We start from the raw sequence: 20076 nt of genomic DNA, 5'->3' as shown, positions 1-20076 counted from the left end.
TTGTAGTCAGGGCGGGTGAGGAGGGGGGACTACATTTCCCAGCAGACGTTGTGGGGGAAGGGGGGGGACGTGACGACGGGAAGAGGGGCGGGGCCGGCTCGGTCTCGACTGCCTGTGGGGAGGGCGCGCGTGCGCACACACACACATTCCTTTTCCCCTCGCCCCCGCCGGGAAGCTGATCCGTGTCGTGCGCGCGAGCGAGCGAGCGAGGCCGCCCCCTCCCGAAACCCCAGCCCGCCCGCCACGTGACGCCTGCCCACTGCTAACGGTCGAGCATTCCAAGATCACGTGGGGAGGGAGGGATAGAGCCACCTGCGGGAGTGGTGGACACCAGACGGGGAGGTCACGTGACGACAACCAGCTCCCCTCCCCCCCCACCCATCCTCCATCAGTCAAGAGTGGCGACAAGGAGAGAAGACCGCCGCGGGGGGGATGCCTCGAATCGACAATGACGTCAAGCTGGACTTCAAGGACGTCCTGCTGCGGCCCAAACGGAGCACGCTGAAGAGCCGCAGCGAGGTACGCGGCGAAGGATGGCCCGACCTCTCCTCCCCGGCTGGCGCCCCGCGGGGGGACACCGGAGGACCTCCAGGCGGAAACCGGGCGAGGCGGAGTGGCAACTCGTAACGGTGGGCTGGTGGCCGCACCCGGTACGCGGGAGAGGCCAGCCCGTCTCCCCCCTGGCCGTGGCGTTCCTTTTTGATTCCTCCGCGGGCACCCTGGCAGACCCGTCCCAGTGCCAGAGTACCCCCCCCCCTCGCACCCTCCCCCCTCCGCAGGACCAACCAGCCGAATGGCCTCCTCCTTCGCCGTAAAAATTCTGTGATTTACCCCCCCCTCCAACATTGTGTAAAAGATACCGGCTCGGCCTCAGCTAGAATACATAGAACATACAGTGCAGAAGGAGGCCATTCGGCCCATAGAGTCTGCACCGACCCACTTAAACCCTCACTTCCACCCTATCCCCGTAACCCAATAACCCCTCCCAACCTTTTTGGTCACTAAGGGCAATTTATCATGGCCAATCCACCTAACCCGCACGTCTTTGGGCTGTGGGAGGAAACCGGAGCACCCGGAGGAAACCCACGCACACACGGGGAGAACGTTCAGACTCCGCACAGACAGTGACCCAGCGGGGAATGGAACCTGGGACCCTGAAGCTGTGAAGCCACAGTGCTGTTCGCTTGTGCTACCAGGCTGCCCCTGTGTTACAGCGTCCAGTTTCCGGGGGCCATTCTTTAGGGAGGACGTAAAGTCATGAGAAAGAGAGAGATCATAGAATCATTACGGTGCAGAAGGAGGCCATTCAGCCTGTCAAGTCTTCACCCTTCGGACGACCACCCTACCTGGACTCAATCCCCCCGCATTATTCCTGCAACCCCGCCCCGAGGGGCAATTTTAGCGTGGCTGTGTGGAGTTTGCACATTGTCCACGTGTCTGCATGGGTCTCACCCCCACAACCCAAAAGGATGTACAGGGTAGGTGGATTGGCCACACTAAATTGCCCCTTAATTGGGAAAAAAAAAAATTGGGTATTCTAAAGAAAATTTTAAAAGGAAGAATGTGAACGGCTGGGGGGCGGGGGGCATGCAGAGAACTGGCACTAGGTGCATTGCTCACCTGGCAACCCAGTACAGACCATCGTGAGCCCAAGGTCTCGCTCCATGCCCTAACCATTTTGTGACCACTCATGTACTTCACCTCATGTTGGCGAGGGAGCAGGGTGGCTCTCTACGGGGAGATAGTGGCATTATCACTGGATGACCAATCCAGAGACCTAAACTGATGCTGGGGGGGGCCGGGTTCGAATCCCTCCACGGCAGATCAATTCAACAATCCGGAGGCTGTCCAGAGAAGGTTCACTTGGTTGATCCCGGGTACGGGGCCTGTCCTCCTTGGAGTTTAGACGAATGAGAGGCGACCTTATTGAGACAGACAGGATTCTCAGGGGGCTCGACAGGGTCGATGCTGAGAGGATGTTTCCTCTTGTGGGAGAGTCTAGGACCAGAGGGCAGAATCTCAGAGTAAGGGGGCCGCCCCATTTCAGACAGAGATGAGGAGGAATTTCCCCTCTCGGAGGGTGGGGAATGTGTGGAATTCTTTCCCGCAGAGAGCTGGAGAGGCTGGGCCGTTAAGAATGTTCAAGGCCGAGACAGACAGATTTTTAATCAGTGAGGGAATCGAGGGTTTATGGGGGTAAGGCGGGGAAAGTGGAGTTGGGGATTATCACATCAGATCAGTCACGATCTCATTGAAACGGTGGAGCAAATGCGATGGGCCGAATGGCCTACTTCTGCTCCTACATTTTGTGGTCGGAAAGTCTAATGGTGACCGTGAATGTTGGAAAAACATCTTTACTCGGTCTGGCCTACCTGTGGCTCCAGAGTCCTACTCTTGACTTAACTGCCCCCCCCCCCCCCCCCCCCCTCTCTGAAATGGCTGAGCGAGCTCACTCCGTTCATGGGGAAATTGGGCCTGGACAACAAATGCAAGCAAGCAAGCACCTTCCCGACGGGTGGGGAGCTGTGGACGCGTGCCCTCGCCACAGCGCCGTCTTGCGTGGTTGAACCTATCAGAATGCTGTGGGAAGGTGTTTCCCTTTTGATTTTCCTTGTTGACCCGAGTTTGCATTTTCTCTCCCCCCCCCTCAACCTTTCTTTCCCCCAACTCCCTCCCCAGGTGGACCTGCTGCGATCGTTCACGTTCCGGAACTCCAAACAGTCGTACAGCGGCATTCCCATCGTCGCAGCCAACATGGACACAGTGGGGACGTTCGAGATGGCGAGAGTGCTCAGCAAGGTGCGTTTGCCAGAACAGACAAAGTAAGAGCCCTTTGAGGCCGGCTCGGCCATTCGATAGGATCGTTGGATGATCTGTTTGCAATTCAAATTCCACATTCTCCATCTACCACCCCGATAACCTTTGATCCCCTTGCCTAACAAGAATCTATTTATCCCCTACCTTAAAAACATTCAATGACCAGCCCCCGCCTTCTGAGGCAGGGAGTCCCGAAGTCGAACAACCCTCTGAGAGACATAATTTCTCCTCATCCCTGTCCTCTACCCCTTAATTTTAAAACATTGCCCTCTCCCAGTTCTGCACTCGCCCGCATGAGGAAACATCCTTTTGTTATGGGCCAGGGTTTAACAACTTCAAAGCATATTATGGAGTCCACCTGACCTGCAACCTTTATGTTGAATTTGGTTACGACGAAATTAAAATGAAAATCGCTTATTGTCACAAGTAGGCTTCAAAGGAAGTTACTGTGAAAAGCCCCTAGTCGCCACATTCGGGCGCCTGTTCGGGGAGGCTGGTACGGGAATTGAACCCTGCTGCTGGCCTGCCTGGGTCTGCTTTAAAAGCCAGCGATTTAGCCCAGTGTGCTAAACCAGCCCCTGCCTTTCAGGTGTTATTCAACGGACTTCTTAGGTGCTTTTAATCAAAAAAACAAGTTTTATTCTAAGAATTTAGTTAACATTTGTATAAACACACACAGTAAGAATTATCATCAACTACCAACATAGCAACCCTCACACAGCTACAGTAATCTATGTACAACCCTTAATGAATTCCCCCTTAACTGTTCCAATTCAATACAAAATCCAAGTAAAACCAGAAACCCCTTTTAAAGGTGTGGCCCAGCTCACAGCACTCTTACTGGGATTAGACTTGTTAGTGATACTCTGTTCCCCTCTTCAAACAGCAGGCTTGAATTCCTTCCAGAAAGCAATTGTCTCTTTTAAGTTATCAAGTAGTCCGGAAACAGCTTTTAAAATTAAGATAGAGGAACATTTATTTTAACCTGTGCAGTTCAAACCAGTCCAAAACTCAAAGTGAAAGTAAAACTCGGAGCCACAGCCCAGCTCCACCCACATAATGACATCACTGAAGCCATGTGATAAGACAAAAACATTTCTTAAAGGGACACTTTCCACGTCCACCTTGTCGAGACCGTTGGGGATCTTATTTACTTCAGTCAAGTCACTGCTCTCTCACTCTTCTGAGCTTCAGCCTTACTCAAACGTTTTACCCCAGGTGCCATTATTTGCGAGATGAACAAAGAACAACACTGGTTCACAGTTTAACACAATTTTATTCACAATTCCCTTACTCAAAAAAATATGACTGAGACTCACAGCTGAGCTTTGGGTTTTACCCGCACTTAGTAACGGAGGCTGGCAGGCTTCGATCACTCGATGTGGATGTCTTCTCTGGGTTCGAAACCCAGGGCCCTTTCTTCCTGCGATGGTTGTGCCTGGGGGAGTCCCAGGTTATCACTGAGGATCTGTACGATGTTCCTTTCTTTATGCTGGTCTGCTAGAGTCATTGGTATACGCCGACCACCGGTCATTGTCCCATCCAGACCCCAACTGGTGAATGGGAAAGACAGGATACTCCTGTTTATTGATGGTGATTCAATCAAGACCCATTGTCCTCTGAAACTCCCCTTTGTCTGACCAGCCATCAGCTCATTATGGAGTCTGATGGCTTCTTTTGTCTGTTCTTCGTTCTGCTGCAAAGTTGATCACCTGTGTCTGGATGTTTGTCACATATTCATGGCACGGTCTTGTCCTTTGGAGTGGGTAATCACAAAGCCCATGTAGCGATAACATGTTTATGCACTGACTTGAGTGCTCTTGCAGAGGGCCTGTGTCGACTCCAGTAGGGCCTCATGTGGCCGTTTCTGTTCCTGGCCTGTGTGTATCTTCTCAGCCTGTTTCCTGTACCACACACGCATCCCAGGTACCCATCTTGTTAAACCTCCACTGAACCGCCTCCTATGCATTTACATCCTTCCCTAAATAAGGAGACCAGAACCTCGGACGGTATTCGAGATGCTCTCTCGCCAATGCCCCGTTTAACAGCAGCGTAACAACCTTAATTTTATGTTCGATCCCTCTCATAATAAAGGACAGCATTCCATTGGCCTTCTTAGATATGTACACACGCACACAGCTCGGAGGAAGCCTGTTCAACCCATCCTGCGAGTGCCGGCTCTCCGAGAATGGTGTTCAGTGTCGCCCCCCTACCCTCCTTGCTGCACTTTGCTTAGGACCCTGCCATGATGTTGAATAATCCTGGACGAATGATCAAGAGGCAAGAGTTTATAATCCCAACCAGGCAGTGAACATAGAACAGTACAGCACAGAACAGGCCCTTCGGCCCTCGATGTTGTGCCGAGCAATGATCACCCTACTCAAACCCACGTAACCACCCTATACCTGTAACCCAACAACCCCCCCCTTAACCTTACTTTTAGGACACTACGGGCAATTTAGCATGGCCAATCCACCTAACCCGCACATCTTTGGACTGTGGGAGGAAACCGGAGCACCCGGAGGAAACCCACGCACACACGGGGAGGACGTGCAGACTCCGCACAGACAGTGACCCAGCCAGGAACTGAACCTGGGACCCTGGAGCTGTGAAGCATTTATGCTAACCACCATGCTACCGTGCTGCCCCAGTGATTCATCAAATAAATTAGGAGATTGAAGGAAAAATAAATTTAGTGTTGGTGATGTTTTTTTTCAATTCTTTCAGTGACACTGGCAATGCCCACCCCTAATTGCCCCCTTGAACTGAGTGTATGCTCAATTAGCCATTTCAGAGAGAGGGGCAGTTACCAGGGGCTGGTTTAGCACAGTGGGCTAAACAGCTGGTTTGTGATGCAGAACAAGGCCAGCAGCCCGGTTTCAATTCCTGTACCGGCCTCCCCGAACAGGCTCCGGAATGTGGCAACTAGGGGCTTTTCATTGAAGTCTACTTGTGACAATAAGCGATTATTATTATTAAGAGTCACCCACATCCCTGAGGGGCGGGGAGGGGGAGGATTTGGAATTACATGCAGGCCAGTCCGGGTAAGGACGGCAGATTTCCCCTTTCCTGAAGGGGGAAACATTAGTGTGAACCAGATTGTTTTTGTTTTAAACCACAATCGATGTTAGTCGTCACGGTCATCATTACTGAGATTAGCGCCATATAATTCCAAATTCAGTTGAATTTAAACCCCTCGCCCCTGCCTCCACTCCCTCAACAATAAGTGCCAGTCTATTCTGTAAGCTGTTTTAACTTGAACGTTAAGCCTTAAACACCTCTCGTCTGCCTCCTCCACTCTCACCTCCTACATGTGCAAGGACTCTGTGTACCTGTCCGTCACTAAGACTGAAACCTGACATCCGGCAGCTTCTGCCGTTTCCCTCTCTCCCACCCAGCTCGCCCTATCAATGCCTTGGTGTATAAGTATCTCACACATTTTCCAATCCTATCATGGTCTCGAACTTCCACTTCCTGGCACCCACTGGCCCACCAGAGATGAAGGTGGAAATTTTGCTCCTTCGGCACAGACTGCGGCTGAGATGGAAAAACCAGAGCGCCAGAGCGCAGCGGCTCCCCAGCTGTAGAGCCGTGTTTTCTCTCCAGATTCTCTGGCACCCTCTGTGCTATGAATACAGAAGTGTGGTCTTCGTTGCCAGGCGGGTGGCAATGCCTGGGCATGTTCCTCTGCCCCCCCCCCCACACCCAGGCCTCTGGAGGCTACACTAAGTAAGTGCCCCCTGCAGGTTCCCCCTGACTTCTTCACATTTTTAATTACCTGTTGTCAGCTTAATGTCAGGGGAGGGAATGTATAGAACATAGAACATTACAGCGCAGTACAGGCCCTTCGGCCCTCGATGTTGCGCAGACCTGTGAAACCCCTCTAAATGCCCTCTACACTATTCCCTTATCGTCCATATGCCTATCCAATGACCATTTGAATGCGTTTAGTGTTGGCGAGTCCACTACTGTTGCAGGCAGGGCATTCCACACCCTTACTACTCTCTGAGTAAAGAACCTGGGCGCAATTCTCCCAAAGGGAGACAAACAGCCGACGCCAGAGTGAAACCCGGAGTGTTTCACTCTGGCGTCGGAGGCCGCTCCTTGCCCCCTATTCCCGGCGCCAACCCGCGCATGCACAGTTGCCGTCTTCCCCTCCCCTGCCCCGCAAGACATGGCGGCTTGATCGTGCGGGGCGGCGGAGGGAAAAGAGTGCGTCTTTTAGAGACGCCGGCCCGACGATCGGTGGGCACACGAGCACACCCGTGGTGCTCGATCCTGCCTCCGCCCCCCCACAGGCCCCACACACACCGGTCGCGCGATGTTCACGCCGGCAGCGACCAGGTGTGGTTGGCGCCGGCGTGAACCGGTCGGGTTCGGCAGGCCGCTCGGCCCATCCGGGCCGGAGAGTCGCCGTGAGAAACGGCGAGCGACGATTCTCCGAGCGGCCTGTCGCAAAACGCGACACGCCATTTTGGGGGGTGTGGGAGAATTGTGGAGGGTGCCAGGGCGGCGTGGCGTGATTCGCCCGGCCCTCCCGCAATTCTCCCACCTGGCGTGGGGTGCGGAGAATCGTGCCACCTACCTCTGACATCTGTCCTATATCTATCTCCCCTCAATTTAAAGCTATGTCCCCTCGTGCTGGACATCATCATCCAAGGAAAAAGGCTCTCACTGTCCACTCTATCTAACCCTCTGATCATCTTGTATGCCTCAATTAAGCCACCTCTTAACCTTCTTCTCTCTAACGAAAACAGCCTCAAGTCCTTCAGCCTTTCCTCATAAGATCTTCCCTCCATACCAGGCAACATCCTAGTATGGCAGGAGAGCCTGCTAATTATATTCAAGTGTATTTAAATTAGCCCCCACCCCGAACCACATTCCATCACGAGTAAGGGACATTGGGATAATTGGAAAATGAGATGTCGCTGGTGAGGGTCTAGTTTTCCGATGCTCATGAGATTTTGTGCCCACGTCGCAGTTTGTGTCCACAGCGGAAACGGATGTAAAATTGCCCCAAATATCTCCTGATGTGGCTCGATTGTCGAATCATGTTTTTTGAAAAATAAATTTAGAGTGCCCAATTCATTTTTTCCAATTAAGGGGCAAATTAGCATGGCCAATTCACCTACCCTGCACATCTTTGGGTTGTGGGGGCGAAACCCACGCAGACACAGGGAGAATGTGCAAACTCCACACGGACAGTGACCCAGAGCCGGGATCGAACCCGGGACCTCGGCGCCGTGAGGCAGCAGGGCTAACCACTGCGTCACCGTGCTGCCCCGTCGGATCATGTTTGATGGTCTCTCCCGCGGGTCCCCTCAGGAGGTTTAACTTTGCTGAAGGTGTGAATGATCACTGGGATCTCCTTTTGTGCTTGAAGCGGGCCCTGACTGACCTCCTCTCACCCCACCCCTGGTGCTGCTTGTTTCCTCTTGCAGTTCTCACTCTTCACTGCCGTCCACAAGCACTACACATTGGAGCAATGGAAGGAGTTTGCTGTCAATAATCCGGACTGTTTGCAGGTAAGGTGGGGGGGGGGGGGGGGGGGGGAGTGAGGGTCAAGGGTGGGTTTAGTTCAGGGTTCAGAACCGGTAGAGGAAACACCGGAGAGCGTGGGGGGGGGGGGGGGGGGGGGGGCTGCGTTGTAGGGCGTCAGGTGGCAAAGCAGGTGAGTGTTGAGGACAGGGTGGGGTTCAGAGAAACGAGAGAGAGTGCGCAAGAGGAACATCAAAAGCAAGCAGCTGGGGTTCGGGAGGAGGAATCGGAATTGGAAGGTGCGGGTCCGAGGTGGGTAGAGATAAACGAAGGGAAAGGGAAAATGCTGGAAAATCTCAGAAAGTCTGGCAGCACCTGATAAATGAAGGGATCTCAGAGCACAAATGCACCAGTCGCCACAGGCTGGGGCAAGGCCATATTAAACAGAAAAGCAAACCAAGAAAATCTTTTTATTGGGATGGAATTGAAAAGTATGGAAGATATGCTGAACCCGTTACAAGCCTTGGTCAGACCGCACTTTGAGCACATGACTGTACGAATGAGGAGTAGGTGTTTCGGCCACTCGGCCCCTCCAGCCTGCTCCGCTGGGAGTGGAATAAGTACATCCCCCTCATTTCAACCACCTCCCTACCCTGAGGAGGTGCCAGGACTGGGGGGGGGGTTGCTCTCTCCCAAGTGCTGACAAAGCCAGCTGCCCTCCTCCTCTCTTCCTTCGAGTCAGAGGTTGGGGGCTTGACCCGACAACCCACCCCCAAGGCTCCATAGACCAGGGCTCGACAATCCAGGGTCAACACTCCCATATCTAATATTCTTTATTGCCATTAGTAGCGTACAAAGGTATACAAGGGATCGCGGCTGATTTGGTTGTAACCTCAGCCCCACATTCGCACAGACCCCCCCGGATAACCTTTCATCCTCCCTCACCTTGTTAATCAAGAATCCATCCAGCTCTGTCTTAAAAATATTTAGAAACTTCCACCACCCTTTCAAAAACTCTGCTTCCACCGCCCTTTGAGGAAGAGAGTTCCAAAGACTCACCGCCCTCTGAGAGAAAATATTTCTCCTCCATCTCCGTTTTAAATGGACGACCCCATATTGTGAAACATGCCCCCCCCCCCCCCCCCCCAGTTCTAGATTCTCCCAGAAGAGGAATCATAGAATGTACAGTGCAGAAGGAGGCCATTTGGCCCATCGAGTCTGCACCGGCCCTTGCAAAGACCACCCCACTTAAGCCCATGCCCTCTACCCTATCCCCGTAACCCAGAAACCCCTCCTGCCGTTTCTGGACACTAAGGGGCAATTTAGCATGGCCAGTCCACCTAACCCGCACGTCTTTGGACTGTGGGAGGAAACCGGAGCACCCGGAGGAAACCCACGCACACACGGGGAGAACGTGCAGACTCCGCACAGGCGGTGACCCAAGTCGGGAATCGAACCTGGGACCCTGGAGCTGTGAAGCCACTGTGCTACCGTGCTGCCCTACTTTCCGCTACTATTTTTATTTTTGTATTAGCTTTCCTAATATACTCGCTGTACCTGCGTGGTAGCCTTTTGCGATCTGTGAGCTGGGACACCCATGTCATCCCCTCTGCGTCTCAGCAGTCTCTGGCCACGTTCGCACGGCCAAGCCAGACCTCCTCATCATCTCTCTCTCTCTCTCTCTCTCTCTCTCCGTTTCCCACAGAACATAGCAGCGAGCGCCGGCATTGGCCCCAAGGACCTGGAGAAGCTGACGGCAATTCTGGAGCTCCTACCGGACATTCATTACATCTGCCTGGACGTCGCCAACGGATACTCGGAACACTTTGTGGAGTTTGTGAAAGACGTGAGGAAGAGATTTCCGGATCACACCATCATGGTAAGCGGGGTGGTGGTGGGGGGGCGGGGGATTATTTGGTGGTGGTGCAATGGGAAATGTCACGACTTCTTGTGGTGACTTTTGCCGTTTCAGAACTTTCCAAATGCTTGGCAGCCAATCGGGTGATAGCCGATGTGGGCGCAGCAAGACCCCAAGGGCAGCAACCCGAAGTCGATCGGTTAATTGTTTTGTTTTTAGTGGGAACTCTATTCACCCCACCCACCCATCGCTCTCCTTGCAGTGGTGGCCGTAGGATCTATATCTTTTGCCCCTGACAGAGCAGCTTGGTTTGACCTCTCGTCCGAGATGTGGGGGCAGTACCGCTAGCGCCGGGCTCCCTCGTTGCTGGCAACCGGGGTGTTGACCCTGGATTGTCGAGCCCTGGTCTATGGAGCCTTGGGGGTGGGTTGTCGGGTCGAGCCCCCAACCTCGGGGTCGAGCCCCCAACTTCTGACAAGCCAGCTATTTAGCCGACTGTACTAAACCAGCCCCTTTCTATAATAATCACTTATTGTCACAAGTGGACTTCAATGAAGTTACTGTGAAAAGCCCCTCGTCATCACATTCCAGAGGCTGTTCAGGGAGGCCGATATGGGAATTGAACCCACGCTGCTGCCTTATTCTGCATTACAAGCCAGCTATTTAGCCCCCTGTGCTAAACCAGTGTGCTAATCTTCTCAGTTGCCGGAACAAATTGGGGAGGGGGTGGTGGTGGTTAGTCTACCTATAGAAGTTTAGAAAGAACGAGGGAATCTAGAACTGGGGGGGGGGGGGCACACAATTTCAAAATTAGGGGTCGCTTATTTAAGACGGAGGTGAAGTGGAATTTCTTCTTCCGGAGGGTTGTGAATCTTTGGAACTCACTTCCCCAGGGAAGCATGTGTTAAGATCACTAATGCTTTGGGGGGGGGGGGGGGGGGGGGGGAGGATTCTCCCAGTGCCTGCGTGGGCCTCAACCCAAAGATGTGCAAGGGTAGGTGGGTTGGCCACACTAAATTGTCCCTTAATTGGAAAAAAAAAGAATTGGGTACTCTAAATTTAAAAACAAAATCAGTGGAAATAATACAGAATTTGTCTTTTACCTTCAGCAAGTTTATTCTTGATACAGTTCAGTCGGGTGACAAACTCCTTATGGTTTCCCCCTTCTCACCCCACCCACCGACCAATGCAACTCTTCCAGCTGTGTCCATTCATACTCTCTAGGAAGTTGAGCCAATGATCTTCGCCTCTCTTTAACAATGCAATTACCTGAACAATGTAATTGCCAAAGCGTGGGACTTGCTGAAACAGTGGAGGCTTCGGGTCACTGAATACGCTCAAGGCTGAGTTTGAGAGGTTTTTGATCGAGAAGGGAGTCGAAGGTAGTGGGGGGGGGGTGTAGCAGGCAAGAGAGTGGATGGAGTTGAGGCCACGATTGGATGAGCCGTGATCTTACCGAACGGTGGAGCAGGCTGGAGGGGCTGAATGGCCGACTCCTGCTCCTTTTGCTTGTGATCCTGGTCATTTCTGATGAATGGTGGGAACTGTAACTAACTTTGGAGAGGTTTGTCTTCCAGTGACTGGAAAGGTGGCTGAGTGCTCAAGCCCAAGCCCGAGGACCTCCTGGCCTGGGTTGGAGCAGCTGGTTTTAAGCTCCCGCTCCCCATTTCCCTGTTGGGCGAGCAACCGCCCACTTGATAGGGGAATTCCTATTCCTCGAAGCCCGTGAGTGGATTTATTGACGACCCACCACCGTTTGTGGCCACCATAACAGGAACCAATTCGATTGGTGTTGCAGCATCGGCCGGGTCACTGCGCGGCACAGCTCAACAGAGTAACACAATGGGGGCAAAGGCACCATGGGCCGTATGGCCTCCGCGTGCACTGCATGGTACTCAGCACTAGGAAAGCGAGAAATATTAAGCTGGGAACTGGGTGGCACAGTGGGCCCTGCATGGAAACCAGCCCAAAGAGAGGGTTATACCGCTTTAAAACCGCTGGGGAGGGGGCACCTGTCACGCGAGTTTTAACCAGATTGCGGAAATTGGCAGAACATTGGAAACCTCACACCATCCCTGACCGAAATGTTGAGAGACAGACTGGTGTGCGGATTGAACACCGTGACAACTCAAACAGAAGTTATTGGCACAGCCCAATCTTAGAAAAGCCAGCGAAATAGCTCTGTCACAGGAACAAGCAAATCAAAGAGGGCTCAGGAGCGACAAGAGGCATCAGACAGTAATATCCTCCCGTTAGGGGGAGGGACCTTGTGTAAAAGTGACCATTCCTCAACTGAAGGCGGCTGTGTAAATGGTCCAGTCCACAAATCGGAGCTCAGCTCGTGGTGTCAGAGTTGGAGTATCATTTGCGACTGCAGCGTCTCGACCGAGTGAGTTCTAGGCCTTCACGAATGAAACCACCTCAAACAGACAAGCCCGCTGGTTTGGGAACAGGAGGGTTATGCTGTCAGTGCAGCAGGAGGTGTTCCACTGACATATGGTTGAGGCACATCGTTGGGCACAGGGTAGAGGGAGCTTTACTCTGTATCTAACCCCGTGCTGTCCCTGCCCTGGGAGTGTTTGATGGGGACAGTGTAGAGGGAGCTTTACTCTGTATCTAACCCCGTGCTGTACCTGTCCTGGGAGTGTTTGATGGGGACAGTGTAGAGGGAGCTTTGCTCTGTATCTAACCCCGTGCTGTACCTGTCCTGGGAGTGTTTGATGGGGACAATGTAGAGGGAGCTTTACTCTGTATCTAACCCCGTGCTGTATCTGTCCTGGGAGTGTTTGATGGGGACAGTGTAGAGGGAGCTTTACTCTGTATCTAACCCCGTGCTGTCCCTGTCCTGGGAGTGATGGGGACAGTATAAACGGATCATCATCAAAGTGGAGATAAAGCCACTTATCAGTAACTGAAGCTGGTCTCTCTGTCCGATGATGTTTGTTTCTGTTCTCACTGACCTGATTATAAACGGGAAGGAAGCTATTTCACACACGCTGTCCCTGATTATAAACGGGAAGGAAGCTATTTCACACACGCTGTCCCTGATTATAAACGGGAAGGAAGCTATTTCACACACGCTGTCCCAGTTTTCTGCCGGTTTACTTTAAATTCACCTGTTGTAACCTGTCCTTTGGAATTCGTCTCCTGCAGGCTGGGAATGTGGTGACGGGCGAGATGGTGGAGGAGCTGATCCTGGCTGGAGCTGATATCATCAAAGTGGGGATCGGACCAGGTAATTAGCATTGGGAATGTACAGGGGCTGGAACACGAGCATCGTGGAACTGTACGGGATGGGTTAACCAGGATTATGTAACAATATGGGAGGGATGTACCAAGATTGTAGTGCAATATGGGAGGGATGTACCAAGATTGTAGTGCAATATGGGAGGGGTGTACCAGGTTTGTGGTATAGTATGGGTGGGGTGTGCCATGTTTGTGGTGCATCATGGGACAGGCGCACCAGGATTGTGGTTCAGTGTGGATGGGGTGCCCCTGGTTGGTGGTACCAATTAGGACGGGTGTACCAGGATAGCGGGGTTCTGTGGGAGGGGTGAACTGGGAATTTGGGACTATGTGGGAGGGGTGTACCAGGATTGTGATACAGTATGGGAGGGGTGTACCAGGAGTGTGATACAGTATGGGAGGGGTGTACCAGGACTGTGATACAGTATAGGAGGAGTGTACCAGGAGTGTGATACAGTATGGGAGGGGTGTATCAGGACTGTGATACAGTATGGGAGGGGTGTACCAGGAGTGTGATACAGTATGGGAGGGGTGTACCAGGACTGTGATACAGTATAGGAGGAGTGTACCAGGAGTGTGATACAGTATGGGAGGGGTGTACCAGGACTGTGATACAGTATAGGAGGGGTGTACCAGGAGTGTGATACAGTATGGGAGGGGTGTACCAGGACTGTGATACAGTATAGGAGGAGTGTACCAGGAGTGTGATACAGTATGGGAGGGGTGTACCAGGAGTGTGATACAGTATGGGAGGGGTGTACCAGGAGTGTGATACAGTATGGGAGGGGTATACCAGGAGTGTGATACAGTATAGGAGGGGTGTACCAGGAGTGTGATACAGTATGGGAGGGGTGTACCAGGATTGTGATACAGTATGGGAGAGGTGTACCAGGATTGTGGGACTGTACGGGAGGGTGTACCAGGATTGTGGGACTGTACGGGAGGGTGTACCAGGATTGTGGTACTGTCCAGGATGGGTGTACCAAGATTATGGGACTGTACGGCAGGGGTGTATCAGGATTGTGACACTGTATGGGAGGAGTGTACCAGGAGTGCGGGACTGGACGGGAGGGGTGTACCAGGATTGCGTGATTTATGGGAGGTATCGTACCAGGATTTTGGGACTTACGGAAGAGGTGCACCAGGATTGTGGGACTTGCGGAAGAGGTGTACCAGGATTGTGGGACTGTACGGGAGCGTACCAGGATTGTGGGACTGTACGGGAGCGTACCAGGATTGTGGGACTGTACGGGAGCGTACCAGGATTGTGGGACTGTACGGGAGCGTACCAGGATTGTGGGACTGTACGGGAGCGTACCAGGATTGTGGGACTGTACGGGAGCGTACCAGGATTGTGGGACTGTACGGGAGCGTACCAGGATTGTGGGACTGTACGGGAGGGGTGTACCAGGATTGTGGGACTACGGGAGGGGTGTACCAGGATTGTGGGACTGTACGGGAGCGTACCAGGATTGTGGGACTGTACGGGAGCGTACCAGGATTGTGGGACTGTACGGGAGGGGTGTACCAGGATTGTGGGACTGTACGGGAGCGTACCAGGATTGTGGGACAGTATTGGAGCGTACCAGGATTGTGGGACTACGGGAGGGGTGTACCAGGATTGTGGGACTGTACGGGAGCGTACCAGGATTGTGGGACTGTACGGGAGCGTACCAGGATTGTGGGACTGTACGGGAGGGGTGTACCAGGATTGTGGGACTGTACGGGAGCGTACCAGGATTGTGGGACAGTATTGGAGCGTACCAGGATTGTGGGACTGTACGGGAGGAGTGTACCAGGAATGTGGGACAGGACGGCAGCGTACCAGGATTGTGGGACTGTACGGAGGGGTGGGTGGACCAAGATTATGGGACTGTACAATGGGTGTACCAGGATTGTGGGACTGTACGGGAAGGGTGTACCAAGATTGTGGGACTGTGCAGCAGGAGTGTATCAGGATTGTGGGATTTACGGGAGGGGTGTACCAGGATTGTATGAGACTCTGGAGATGAATGGTGAATGGTCCTTTTGTTAATTATAGACTGGAGTTGTTTTTCTCCCACTCTTGAGCAGCTTGTTCCCACAGTGATCTGATTTTCAGAGCTCTGGACCTGGCTGATCTGAATGAACAATCAGCCACAGCAAAACTTGGCTCATTTTCACAAACAGAACAGAGGAGATAATTTATCAACACATTTCTCAGTGGCATTGACTGTGGATGTCCATGTGTGTGTTTCTGTGTCTATGTGCATCTATCTTTGTGTGTGTGTGTTAGTGTGTCTGTATATGCATGTGTTCTTGTTTGTCCTTGTGCGAATGCTTCTTTGATTGCATTTGGATTTATTATCATGTGTACTGAGGTACAGTGAAAAGTATTGTTCTGCGTACAGTCCAGACAGACCATTCCATACATGGAAAACAAAGGACATACAATAAATACACAATGTAAGTACATAGACATCGGATGAAGCATATGGAGTGTAGTGCTACACAGGGAAGATGCATGGAGAGATCAATTCAGTTCATAAGCGGGCCATTCAGGAATCTGGTAGCAGCGGGGAAGAAGCTGCTTTTGAATTTGATAGTGTGTGTTCTCAGACTTTTGTTTCTGTGTCTATGTGTATCTACCTTTGTGTCTCGTGTATGTAGATGTCGGGGCATCACGGTGGAGCAGTGGTTAGCACTGCTGCCTCACGGCGCTGAGGTCCCAGATTCGATCCCGGCCCTGGGTCACTGTCCATGTGGAGTTTGCACATTCTCCCCGTGTTTGCGTGGGTTTCGCCCCCATAAACCCAAAAGATGTGCAGGCTAGGTGGATTGGCCACGCTAAATTGCTCCTTAATTGGAAAAAATGAATTGGTGACTCTAAATTTATATTTTTAAAAAATGGATGTAGATGTCTATGTGTGTGCTTGTTTGAGAGTGAGTGTGTGTGTGCGGGCATCTGTATCTGTCTGTCTGTGTGAGGCTGTGTATGTCTGTGCCTTGGTGTATGTGTGTGTCTGCGTGTACATTTTTTTTTTTTTAAATAAATTTTAGAGTGCCCAATTCATTTTTTCCAATTAAGGGGCAATTTAGCGTGGCCAATCCACCAACCCTGCACATCTTTGGGTTGTGGGGGTGAAACCCACGCAGACACGGGGAGAATGTGCAAACTCCACACGGACAGTGACCCAGAGCCGGGATCGAACCTGGGACCTCGGCGCCGTGTGGCAACAGGGCTAACCCACTGTGCCACCGTGCTGCCCTGTCTGCGTGTACATACGTATGTCTGTGTGTCTGTGTATGTGCCTGTTTTCTGAATGTGTCTGTGTGTGTGTCTGTCTGTGCATGTGTATGTGTGTGTCGGTCTGTGTGTGTGCTCTTGTGCTGCAGAGCCTGTTATGTTACAGTGAGATGAGAGCTTGGCTGCCTCCCACTCTAGTCACGGTGTGCCCTTGTCTCAATAGGTTCTGTGTGCACGACCCGGATCAAGACAGGGGTGGGATACCCGCAGCTGAGTGCTGTCATCGAGTGTGCGGACGCAGCCCATGGCCTCAAAGGCCACATTATGTCGGTGAGCAGGCAGACGGATGCAGTGTCACATTCACCATCTTCTCAGAGAACATGTCAGCCCAAGATTAGCTCGCACCGACTTGAGTCACTTCCACTTCCATTCTGTCCTGGCTGATGCTGGTTCCACACCCCATTTTTGGTTAAAACAGATCAACCAATTAAAATATATCAAACATACTGAGGGACAAATTAAACTGGCAGCCCCAAACCCCTCGATTAGATTCCAGTCTGTAACTCACTCCCGGGTATCTGTTATTCTATATATAAACCACCCAAACTCCTCGATTAGATTCCAGTCTGTAACTCACTCCCGGGTATCTGTTATTCTATATATAACCCACCCAAACCCCTCGATTAGATTCCAGTCTGTAACTCACTCCCAGGTATCTGTTATTCTATATATAAACCACCTGAACCCCTTGATTGGATTCCAGTCTGTAAATCACTCCCGGGTATCTGGAATTCTATATATAAACCACCCAAACCCCTCGATTAGATTCCAGTCTGTAACTCACTCCCAGGTATCTGTTATTCTATATATAAACCACCTGAACCCCTTGATTGGATTCCAGTCTGTAAATCACTCCCGGGTATCTGGAATTCTATATATAAACCACCCAAACCCCTCGATTAGATTCCAGTCTGTAACTCACTCCCAGGTATCTGTTAAATATATAAACCACCCAAACCCCTCGATTGGATTCCAGTCTGTAACTCACTCCCGGGTATCTGTTATTCTATATATAACCCACCCAAACGCCTCGACTAGATTCCAGTCTGTAACTCACTCCCAGGTATCTGTTATTCTATATATAAACCACCTGAACCCCTTGATTGGATTCCAGTCTGTAACTCACTCCCGGGTATCTGTTATTCTATATATAAACCACCCAAACTCCTCGATTAGATTCCAGTCTGTAACTCACTCCCGGGTATCTGGAATTCTATATATAAACCACCTAAACCCCTCGATTAGATTCCAGTCTGTAACTCACTCCCAGGTATCTGTTATTCTATATATAAACCACCTGAACCCCTTGATTGGATTCCAGTCTGTAACTCACTCCCGGGTATCTGTTATTCTATATATAAACCACCCGAACCCCTCGATTAGATTCCAGTCTGTAACTCACTCCCGGGTATCTGTTATTCTATATATAAACCACCCAAACCCCTCGATTAGATTCCAGTCTGTAACTCACTCCCGGGTATCTGGAATTCTATATATAAACCACCCAAACCCCTCGTTTAGATTCCAGTCTGTAACTCACTCCCAGGTATCTGTTATTCTATATATAAACCACCCAAACCCCTCGATTAGATTCTAGTCTGTAACTCACTCCCGGGTATCTGTTATTCTATATATAAACCCCCCAAACCCCTCGATTAGATTCCAGTCTGTAACTCACTCCCAGGTATCTGTTATTCTATATATAAACCACCCAAACCCCTCGATTAGATTCCAGTCTGTAACTCACTCTCAGGTATCTGTTATTCTATATATAAACTACCCACACCCCTCGATTAGATTCCAGTCTGTAACTCACTCCCGGGTATCTGTTATTCTATATATAAACCACCCACACCCCTCGATTAGATTCCAGTCTGTAAACATGTTCTGAAGAGTGTATGTTATGGAACGTTCCTTGCTGTTGGAGTGACACATGTACCATTGGAGCCAGGTGTTGAAGAATCATTCTCAGCCTAATTCTAACTATTGGCATTTATGGTGGAATCTCTCTCCGCAGGACGGAGGCTGCACCTGCCCTGGGGACGTGGCCAAAGCCTTTGGTGAGCCCATGCCTTTGATTGAAATGCGCCTTGTGTTCATGTTCTCCCTCCCCCCCCACAGCCCACTGAGCTTTTCCACAGGGCTATCTCTCACGGCGCCAGCTCTCTCGGGTTCCCGGGCGTCTCTCTCTGCCTGTGCGGAGGGGATCAGCGTCCCGCTGACTCGTGAACCATTTCAACCCCCAGGGAATGCCCTGAGGTAGGGGGGGGGGCAAGCGAGGTGCCATCCGCAACGCTGGAAGCAGGTGGGGAGGCCTCAGCAATCTCTGGGGAGGTGACGATGTTGCGGCGTCGCTTACCGGATGGCCTGCACTGAACCAGGGATCAATCGGGACGTGGAGAAGACTTTCCCTGGAATCAGGACCTCCCCACTGAGTGGTGGGGAATATCGGGGGTGGGTGGGGTGGGAGGGGACCCATTGGAGGCCACGATCACATTGACCGTGATTTTGCTGAATGTAGCATCAGGTTAAAGTCAGCGAGTTGCCAAGCACCTTTTTTATAAATTTAGAGTACCCAATTCATTTTTTTTCCAATTAAGGGGCAATTTAGTGTGGCCAATCCACCCAGCCTACACATCTTTGGGTTGTGGGGGCGAAATCCACGCAAACACGGGGAGAACGTGCAAACTCCACACGGACGGTGACCCAGGGCCGGGATTGAACCTGGGACCTCAGCGCCGTGAGGCTGCAATGCTAACCCACCGCACCACCGTGCTGCCCGCCAAGCACCTTCTTAACCAGGCAGTGGGGGTTGGGGGAATGGTCAAGAAATACATCCCACTGTAGAATACACCCTGCATCTCGCCTTCGCCCCCTCGCCTACTGCTCTCGCCATCCTCTTAATTTCTCCCTTTTCCCTCCAATTCTCCCCTAAGGTGCTGGTGCGGACTTTGTGATGCTGGGCGGGATGTTGTCGGGGCACTCCCAGTGCGGAGGCGAGACCATCGAGAAGAGCGGCAAGAAGTACAAGCTGTTTTATGGGATGAGCTCGGAGACCGCGATGAAGAAACATGCTGGGGGCGTTGCCGATTACAGGTAACTATCCGGTGGGGGAGGAGGGTGACACAGTCCTGGTCTGCAGCGGGAGCGGGAGGGGAGGGGCAGTAACTTCTGGCTTGGGTGGGTACGACAGGCTTGGGTCAGATTAGCCAATGACATCCCCCCCAACTCCACAGCCCCGCAAGTCACTTCTCGGACATACAGCATCTAACCATCTTGGCCCAATAAGTGACAATTTGTGCCAGGCAACGTCCATCTCCCAACGAGAGAGAATCTAACTCATCGTCCCCTTGACAATCAATGACATTAGCATCGCTGAAACCCCCGCTTC

The 20076-nt window shown here is 51.8% G+C and overlaps 1 protein-coding gene across 1 annotated transcript in view; it reads left to right on the top strand.

Annotated features, from left to right (window-relative positions):
* The first annotated feature begins 133 nt into the window (after positions 1-133).
* LOC119951739 (GMP reductase 2) overlaps positions 134-20076 on the top strand; it is a 33245-nt gene continuing 13302 nt past the window's right edge. Inside the window, exons 1-8 of the mRNA XM_038775048.1 lie at positions 134-519; positions 2680-2799; positions 8259-8342; positions 10001-10174; positions 13307-13388; positions 16849-16955; positions 18703-18745; positions 19622-19781. Of these exons, the coding sequence (XP_038630976.1) occupies positions 433-519; positions 2680-2799; positions 8259-8342; positions 10001-10174; positions 13307-13388; positions 16849-16955; positions 18703-18745; positions 19622-19781 (857 nt within the window). The 5' untranslated portion in view covers positions 134-432. The remainder of the gene's footprint in view (positions 520-2679; positions 2800-8258; positions 8343-10000; positions 10175-13306; positions 13389-16848; positions 16956-18702; positions 18746-19621; positions 19782-20076) is intronic.

This window comes from Scyliorhinus canicula, chromosome 17, assembly GCF_902713615.1.
Source record: "Scyliorhinus canicula chromosome 17, sScyCan1.1, whole genome shotgun sequence".
Classification (NCBI taxonomy): Eukaryota; Metazoa; Chordata; class Chondrichthyes; order Carcharhiniformes; family Scyliorhinidae; genus Scyliorhinus; species Scyliorhinus canicula.
The sequence above is the reverse complement of the archived record's forward strand: the minus strand, read 5'-3'. Positions and strand labels throughout refer to the sequence as shown.